Here is an 8,607-nt window from a genome sequence, read left to right as displayed (position 1 = left end):
AATCCAAGAACCCATACTCTTGTTCCCTCTCCCTGCAGAAGCCCAGCTCTGAGACAGGAGGCCACAGGCAGGCAGACTGGGTGGCCTGAGCTGGCCCCCAGTGCCCTCGGCCCGACCGGCTGGCCTGAGCACTGACCCGCAGGCGGCTGGAGGGTGGTGGGGCAGGCGGGGCCTGGAGAGGGCTGCGGGTACACACCCATTGCCTAATACTCCAAGCACGCGGCCAGCTCCATGGAAGGGGACGGGCGGGAACCAGAGAGACCTTGACAAGGGTTGGGGCCACGACAGGAGGGGAAAGTGAGGGGGTGTCATTACCTCTGGAAGGGAGTGGGGGCAAGCAGGTCCCCCTTCCCCTGGATGAGAAGAGTGGAGGCCTGTCTTCGAATCATGGGGTTAGAGGGTGTAGCAAGAGCAATCTAGGAACAACACTGGGGCCCTGGAGGGTGGGGGTCAAAGAAAAGAGTGGGGCCCCTGGAGATTGGGGGATCGAGCAACTGAGGCGGTGGCTAAAGCTGAGCGCAGCCTCGGGAACCTCCCCCCTCCCCCCCGCCCCGTGTTTGCCTTGGCCCAGGGTCCCGGGTGACTCATCTATTGCTGAGCCGCTGATAGGGGCGGCCAGGCCCGGGGAACCCAAATTATAGGCCCAGAAGGGATGGATGCGCCCGCGCGGCGGTGAGCTCAGCTGCGCTGCCCACCCTTCGCCTCGCACGCCTTCTGCTGCAGCATCGTAGGCCACCACCCGGAGGCACCAAAGGGCCCGCAGCCCCACTGCGCTGGACTCTCGGGAAAACCCCACAGTCAGCAGTTGGCCCCAACCAGCCTGTGGGATTACCCTAGACAGAACTTTACCCCCTTCTCTACCCAAGGCTGATGCCTTCCCAGCCCAAGGAGGCAGTGCCGCCTGCTGGTGCTTCAGAGGAAGGTAGGCTCTTCTGCCCAAAAACTCTCAGCCTTGGCCCCCTGCTTCCTCTCCAGACTCCAACATCAAGGTAAAGTCCCTTTCCTCTCTGACATCTCTCTCCCCTATTCCTATTCCAGGGGGGTGGTTTGCCACTGATGTTTTACTTCAAGCCTTTAAAGTTATCCATGGTCAAAAGTGATACAGAGAAAAATAAAGCAGGGCAAAGGAGATAGGTAGTGGGGTTCATCTTATATAAGGGGAGGGAAAAGGAAGTGAGGGAACAAACCCATGGAGATATCTGAGGAAGGGCATTCCAGAAGACAGAAAAGCAGGTGCAAAGATCCTGAGACAGGAGCTTGCTTGATATGTTCAAGGAATTAGCAAGCAGACCAGTGTGGCTGGAGGAAGGAACCCACAGGGGAGACAGTGGTAGGCAGTAAAGCTACAGGTTAAAGAAAGAGCAGGGTCAGATTATATAGAGCCTTGTAGGTCATGGAAAGGTTTTGCCTTTTCCTTTGAGTGAGATGGGGAATACTGGAAAATTCTGAGCAGAGAATGAAATGACCTGACATCTATTTTAGAAAGAATGGCTCTGGCTGCCGTGTGGAAAATAGACTATGGGGGCAAGGATAGAAGCAGGGAGAGCTGTTAGGAGACTATTATACAGGCAAAAATATAGGAGAGAGATGATGGTGTCTCTGACCAGTGTTGCAGCAGTGGAGTGGTAAGAATGGATCAGATTCTGCATATATTTTGAAGACAGAAGGTCCAGATTTGTTGAATGATTTGATACGGAGTGTAAGAAAGCAGATGAGTCAAGGATAACTCTAAGATTCTTGTCCTGAGCAACTGAAAGGATGGAGTTGCCATTTACTGAGATGGAGATGACTGAAGAAAGAGCAGGTTAGGGCAAGGGAAGAATCAGGAGTCCAGTTTTGGACATGTACATTTTGAGATGCTTATTCAAGTGTTAGATGTGCAAGTCCAGAGTTCAGAGCCAGAGAAAATTAGGCAGCCTCAGACTAGATAGTTCACCAAGGGACTGAGAAGAAGCTCCAGACTGAAGTGGGGTGCAGTCCAATGTTTAGCAATTGGGTACACAAGGTGGAACTGAGAAAGTGAGCAGCCAGGGAGGTAGGAATGGTGTTCCAGAAACCAAGTGAGAAAGTATTTCAAGGAGGAAGTATTCAACTGTGTCTGCTGTTCCTGAAAGGTTGATTAGATGAGAACTGAAAGTTGACTGCAGAGCAACACGGAGGCCATGGGTGATTTTGATAAGGAGGTGTAATGGGTTCATAGTTGTGATTAGAGCGGAAAGAGAGAATAAAGAAAAGAAATTGGCACTAGTGATTAGAGCAACCCTTTTGAGTTTTGCAATAAAAGAGAAGAGAAATAGGGCAATCTTGGGTGGTAATGTGGAGTCAAATGTAGCTTTTGGGGTTTTTTTGATGGGAGATATGACAGCATATTTGCTGATGGGTATGATCCAGTAGGGAGGTAAACTAATGATGCAGAAAAGAAAGAAAGGACAATTGATGGAGTGATGATTTGACCAAAATAGAAATTTGGGCCAGGTCATACATAGTGTGACCCAGATCTAGAGCCCTCTGGCTCTTCCCCACTACTCCTGGTGAGTGGGAAGGTGGGACGAAGGATACTGGCTCCTTCTTTCCTCTCCTCCCACCTCTGCTTGTCACCAGTGGTCATAAACAGGGTTTCCCTGTCTTCCAGCCCACCTCCCACCTCTACCGGTTTTTATCAATCCGCTAGGCCAAGAGACTTGACCCAGGCCCCAGTGGGGAGAAACTCCTAAGGGACAAAGGACAAGCTGCCCATGGTACATTGTCTATTGACTTGAGCCATCTGTGCTGGATGCCCTCTGCAGAGACTACTGGCTTTTGGGCCTGTGGAGGATGCTGGGCCAGTACATCTTGTCCCTCAGGGTTGAATCCTTGGAGGGGCCAGTTACACTGGACTGGGCAAAGGGCCTGGGAAGGACATTCCCCTCAAAAGTAACCTCCATCAGGCTTCATTTGGGTTAATATGCATATCACTAAAATGCAAGTGCCCCAGGAGGATTAATTAAACTTAGATATTTACTCCTTAGAGTGATTTCCCTGCCTTGGAGGGGAGGCCTGGTCGTTACTGGGGCTTGGAACTATTTAGGATCAGGCCTGGATACATTACTTGGTCAGAAAGCATCCTAAAAGCAGGGGAGATGAAAAAGAGAGGATCCAAAAGGGAGGCAGGAAGATCCTAAAGATCATTTTTATTTATCTGTCAATTTTGAGAAGTGCCTCCTGTCTGCTATTGCTACACACTCACAAACAGCTGGTAAGGTGGAAAGAGCATGGGGTTTGAGTCAAAACAGTCTGGGTTTTGACCTGGCTTTACCATTTATTCATTTATCAGCTGTGTGGACCTTGGACAACTGCCTAGTCTAGTTTTTCCTCTGTAAAATGGGGAGAGAGGAGAGAAGTAAAGGAGGAGATCCTCCCTTCTTCCAGGGGCCATCTGTGTGTGGTGGGGGAGCATGATAACCAGGCTGGCAGTGCCTCCTATGCCCAATCTGGGGAACAGCAGTCACTGCTTCAGTAGGAGGCCAAGGTGGCCTTGCAGCTGAGTTGGAGTCTCTGGGAGGGAAGAGAAAAGTGTACAACAAAGGAGATGGTTGCAGGTACTCTGGGTATCCCAGCATGGGGAGAGTGGAGAGAACTAGAGTTTAGGGGAAGACAGAAACTTGGCAGAAAAATCCAAAAAGAAGCAGACACATGGGGGCACAAGTTCCCTCTTCTGGGGTCAGTTTAGCCAGCAGCCCTTCTCTTCCCAGCCCTCCCCCACCATTCAGACACCTGACATCTACTCCACTGCCCTTCATTTCTGAGCCTAGTCCTCAGAGACTCAGCCACTCCAGGCCTCATCCATCTTGATACCAACTTGGTTGCAGGCTCAGCCCCCTCCCCCAGTGACATGCACAGGTTGACACATGCCACAGGGCGACCCTATGGTGACACAAGGTACAGAGGGTGAGAGTGACACATGTATGCATATTTAATCTCCCCACACACACTCATCCACCCATCCACCCACCTCCACACATAGTCCCAGACACTCTATCCATCAGTCAACCTTCTGGGTCTCTCCTGACAGTAGCTGCCACCTCCTTCCTGACACATAGGAGATGATGCTCTGTCCCAGGTGGTGGCTGTGACAAGATGACTCAATGATCCCTTCTGACCTGAGCTAAATTCCAAGATTCTTTGGAAAGATTCCTAACATCCCTCCTCAACACACAGAGTTTCTGCACACAAGGACACACATGAATGTTACCCTCAGAACACACACACATTCTCACATGCACTCATATTTGCATTGTCCCACTTACACACACACAGAGCCACTTGTGCACTACTTCCGGCCCACAAGCACGAAGTGCCGCTTCCTCAGGTTTCTCTCCATGGCTGGGCTCTGTATGGTCAGCTCACTCCCGACCCATCCCCGGGATTTCCCTGACCACAGCCCCACCCCCACCCCCACCCCCAGTCTCCCCCTTTTCCTTCCCTATCCAGCCATCGGGGTTCCTAGGCGGGAAGGCATCTCCCCAGAGTAGCCACCCAGAACCACAGCTTTCCTTCTTCCACTCAGGAGGGACAAGAGGGAGAAAGAGGACGCCGGCGGGGCCCAGGGTGACGTCGAGGGGACAGCCCCACGGTGGGCAACGAAGCAGCTGGGCTTCGGCGGATTCTCCGGGTAGCACATTGTCGCCGCGCCCCCTGGCGGTCACTGGTCCCCGACGGGCTCCGGACGCGAAGAGGAGTGAGGCGGGCGCGCGTGGGAGGGCGTCCCAAGGGGAGGGGTCCGCGGCCAGTGCAGGCCCGGAGGCGGGAGCCACCGGGCAGGGGGCGGGGGTGAGCCCCGACGGCCAGCCCGTCAGCTCTCGGCTCAGACGGGCGGGAGCCACGGCCCCGCTCGCTGCCCATTGTCTGCGCCCTGACCGGTGCGCCCTGGTGCCACGGTGCGGCCCGGCGGGGCAGCCTCCTATCGTCACTTCAGCCAGCGCCGCAACTATAAGAGGCGGTGCCGCCCGCCGTGGCTGCCTCAGCCCACCAGCTGGGACCGCGAGCCATGCTGCCCGCCGCCCGCCCCCAGGGCTGTTAGAGCCAGACTGCGAACTCTCGCCACTGCCGCCACCGCCGCGTCGCGTCCCACCGTCGCGGGCAGCAGCCAAAGCCGCCCCAACTGCAGCACAGAGCAGGCAAGGCCGGGCAGGCCATGGGGCACTGGGCGCTGCTGCCCGGCTGGGTTTCTGCTACGCTGTTGCTGGCGCTGGCCGCTCTGCCTGCAGCCCTGGCCGCCAACAGCAGTGGTCGATGGTGGTAAGTGAGCTGGTGCGGGGTCGCCACTTGTCTCGGGGCGCAGAGCCAGGGGCCAGCCCCATCCAGCTCCCACGCTCTGGGATGCGTCGGCAGGCAGGCTCCCTCCAGCGCCCTGACTTCCCTCTGAGACACCGAGGGGCGCTCTGGAGCGGAGCTCCAGAGAATCCAGCTCTGCTGAAGTGGGGTGAATGGTCCGGCCGCGGCAGCCCACGATACTCCAGGCAGGGAGCCCACTCCCATCTAGCACTGCCCTTCTTCCTTGAGCCCCACACCCAGCCTCACAGCGGTAGCCACACCACAGGTTTCCCTGCCTGGGGAAGCGAAGGGCCAGGCATGCGCTCTGAAAGTAAGAAGAAGAGGACGGGATTCCTAAGCATTTCACGCCTTGGGTGGGCATGGACTGCAGGCTAGGATTTCTTCGCCCAGGCTGCCTGGAAGCAGGCTCTGAGAGCCAAGGTGGACATCTAGTCTCTGGGTTCCCCATGCCTCCCCTGTCCAGTCCCTGGACCCAGGGCCCCGAGCAGCCGGAGGACTCCTGGGCACACAAAAGTCTGGACACAGTCCTTTCAAACTACTAGTGAGCCCGGGAGCGCCAAGTCATTACCTTATTATTGATCTCCTGCCGCTCTCTCGGAGCAAATAGCCCCTGCCCCAGGAAGAGTTCAGGGTGAGCAAGACTTTTTTGTTTAGGGTGCAGGCCCCCTTCCTAGAGCCTGAGCTCCTATCATGCGTCTCTCCAGGGGCATCGTGAACGTAGCCTCCTCCACAAACCTGCTGACCGATTCCAAGAGTCTGCAACTGGTGCTCGAGCCCAGTCTGCAGCTGCTGAGCCGCAAACAGCGGCGGCTGATCCGCCAGAACCCGGGGATCCTGCACAGCGTGAGCGGGGGGCTGCAGAGCGCTGTGAGAGAGTGCAAGTGGCAGTTCCGGAACCGCCGCTGGAACTGCCCCACGGCTTCAGGGCCCCACCTCTTCGGCAAGATCGTCAACCGAGGTGGGTACCCAGGAAGGCGATGCTTCCGGGACCTGGGGAACGCGGGGTCACTTCTAGGGCATGGAAGGGCGAGTGCAGGGAAGATGTTCCGGGCGCCTGCAGGGTCACACATCAACCCGCCAAGAGCTTCATGCCCAGAGCCAGCTCTGGGCCAAACTCGTTCTATCGGGCGCTTTCAAGCCGTGCACCTCGGACAAGAAGCATAACTTTTCTGAGCCACTGCCCCAGAGAAAGGGAGTTCTGGGTCGTGGACGCTGGCCGGCCACCGTTTTCCCCCAGCCCCTCTCAAAGGCGCCTGGGAAGCTGTTCTCTGCGGGCGTGTATGTCTTGCCTCCAGCCCAGCAAGGCTTGCATCGCAGACATGGGCCGAAAGTCTGGGCTGCGGAGAGGTCTTGGCGGTGCAGAGTTCTTCCGCTCCCCTCTTTTCGGTTTTTCTCTCTGGAGCTGCCCCACTTCCACTAAGGAGACAAAATGCGCCCTGAGTCTCAATACACATGATTACAAGTGTGGACGTGGTTGCATGCCCACGCACGTACTTTCTTTAAGAGAGAGGTTCCCAACACAGCCGGCTGCCCGGCTCCCAGGACTCTAAGGGTGGAGTCGGGGCGTGAGACTTAAGGGGCCCAAGCGCTCCACTGAGGGTGCTGGGCGCACCCCGCGTGACGCTCGCTCATCCCCGCTCTCTTCTCCCACAGGTTGTCGGGAAACAGCATTTATCTTCGCCATCACCTCGGCCGGGGTCACCCATTCAGTGGCGCGCTCCTGCTCGGAGGGTTCCATCGAGTCCTGCACGTGCGACTATCGGCGGCGCGGCCCTGGGGGCCCCGATTGGCACTGGGGGGGCTGCAGCGACAACATCGACTTCGGCCGCCTTTTTGGCCGGGAGTTTGTGGACTCCGGGGAGAAGGGGCGGGACCTGCGATTCCTCATGAACCTTCACAACAACGAGGCGGGCCGCACGGTGAGCGGGCTTCAGGGGCTCCGCACCCGAATTGGAGTGGCAGGGATCTCTGAGTCCCTGCGCAGGGGCTAACCTCGGATTTGGGAAGTAACGGTCGGTGATAAGGCCGGGCGTTAGGGTAAGGAACTAGGAAACGGCGTCCTGAGGAAGCGAGAGGCTTGGAAGAAAGCCAGAGACTGGAAGAGAGAGTAGCCGGGGGCAAAGGGATGCCTGGGTTTAGGGCAGGTAGAACCGAACAGGTTAGACGTCATGCAACCCATAGAATGTATTGCCTACAGCCCGTCCATTGTACAGATTCAAAAAATAAGGCTGAGACGCCGAGACAGACTCTCCAGCGCGGAGAAGAGTTGGGCCTGGTGTCCAAATCTCTGCGGAACATTTCGTGCCTCCCTTCCCCTGGGCTCGGCTAGGCCTGGGCCTTTGCTGAGGTGCCAGCGGCGTCCGGGAGGGGGCGGCATCTGGGATGAGGGTTCTGGCTCTGACAGTGGCCTGGGGACACCCTTTCTTCCCCCTCCCCCCAGACCGTGTTCTCCGAGATGCGCCAGGAGTGCAAGTGCCACGGGATGTCCGGCTCGTGCACGGTGCGCACGTGCTGGATGCGGCTGCCCACGCTGCGCGCCGTGGGCGATGTGCTGCGCGACCGCTTCGACGGCGCCTCGCGCGTCCTCTACGGCAACCGCGGAAGCAACCGCGCCTCGCGGGCAGAACTGCTGCGCCTGGAGCCGGAAGACCCCGCGCACAAGCCGCCCTCGCCCCACGACCTCGTCTACTTCGAGAAATCGCCCAACTTCTGCACATACAGCGGACGCCTGGGTACAGCGGGCACGGCGGGGCGCGCCTGCAACAGCTCGTCGCCCGCGCTGGACGGCTGCGAGCTGCTCTGCTGTGGCCGGGGCCACCGCACGCGCACGCAGCGCGTCACGGAGCGCTGCAACTGCACCTTCCACTGGTGCTGCCACGTCAGCTGCCGCAACTGCACGCACACGCGCGTGCTGCACGAGTGTCTGTGAGGCGCTGCGCGGACTCGCCCCCAGGAGCGTTCTTCTTAAGCCCGCCTCCCAAGACAATTGGCCGACACCTGAGACCCCGATACGCGCCCACCCAGTCCCTCCAGCTATACTCCCCGCGATTCAGACGTATGAGATCGTTTCTCCCACCTCCTCCTACCTGGGGACTCCTGAAACCACTCACCTGGGGCGGCAAGGACCTTCTTGCCATCCTGATGGACCTGCCCCGAACCTACCTCCCTCCCTCTCCGCGGGAGACCCCATTGCACTGCCCCCTGCTTGGCCAGGAGGTGAGAGAAGGATTCGTCCCCTCCCCCATCGGGGTCAGCTCCTGATGGCGTTGCTCTGCCTCCTCCACCGCGCCAGCG

General features: G+C 57.8%; 1 protein-coding gene across 1 annotated transcript; it reads left to right on the top strand.

Annotated features, from left to right (window-relative positions):
• The first annotated feature begins 5,173 nt into the window (after window positions 1-5,173).
• WNT1 (Wnt family member 1) lies at window positions 5,174-8,242 on the top strand. Its single transcript, XM_004428967.2, has 4 exons — window positions 5,174-5,277; window positions 6,018-6,271; window positions 6,967-7,232; window positions 7,754-8,242. Exons 1-4 carry the CDS (start codon window positions 5,174-5,176, stop codon window positions 8,240-8,242), a joined length of 1,113 nt encoding a protein of 370 aa, XP_004429024.1.
• Window positions 8,243-8,607: the final 365 nt, after the last annotated feature.

The sequence above is a fragment of the Ceratotherium simum genome, chromosome 17 (genome assembly GCF_057802395.1).
Source record: "Ceratotherium simum simum isolate JZ-2026a chromosome 17, ASM5780239v1, whole genome shotgun sequence".
Taxonomy (NCBI): domain Eukaryota; kingdom Metazoa; phylum Chordata; class Mammalia; order Perissodactyla; family Rhinocerotidae; genus Ceratotherium; species Ceratotherium simum.
Note: the sequence above shows the minus strand (reverse complement) of the source record. Positions and strands in the feature narration are given on the sequence as shown.

Coding starts and splice junctions, on each gene's coding strand:
- WNT1 (XM_004428967.2), top strand. CDS start 5,174: ATGGGGCACTGGGCGCTGCTGCCCGGCTGGGTTTCTGCTACGCTGTTG. Junction 5,278..6,017: donor AACAGCAGTGGTCGATGGTG/GTAAGTGAGCTG, acceptor GCGTCTCTCCAG/GGGCATCGTGAACGTAGCCT. Junction 7,233..7,753: donor ACAACGAGGCGGGCCGCACG/GTGAGCGGGCTT, acceptor CCCTCCCCCCAG/ACCGTGTTCTCCGAGATGCG.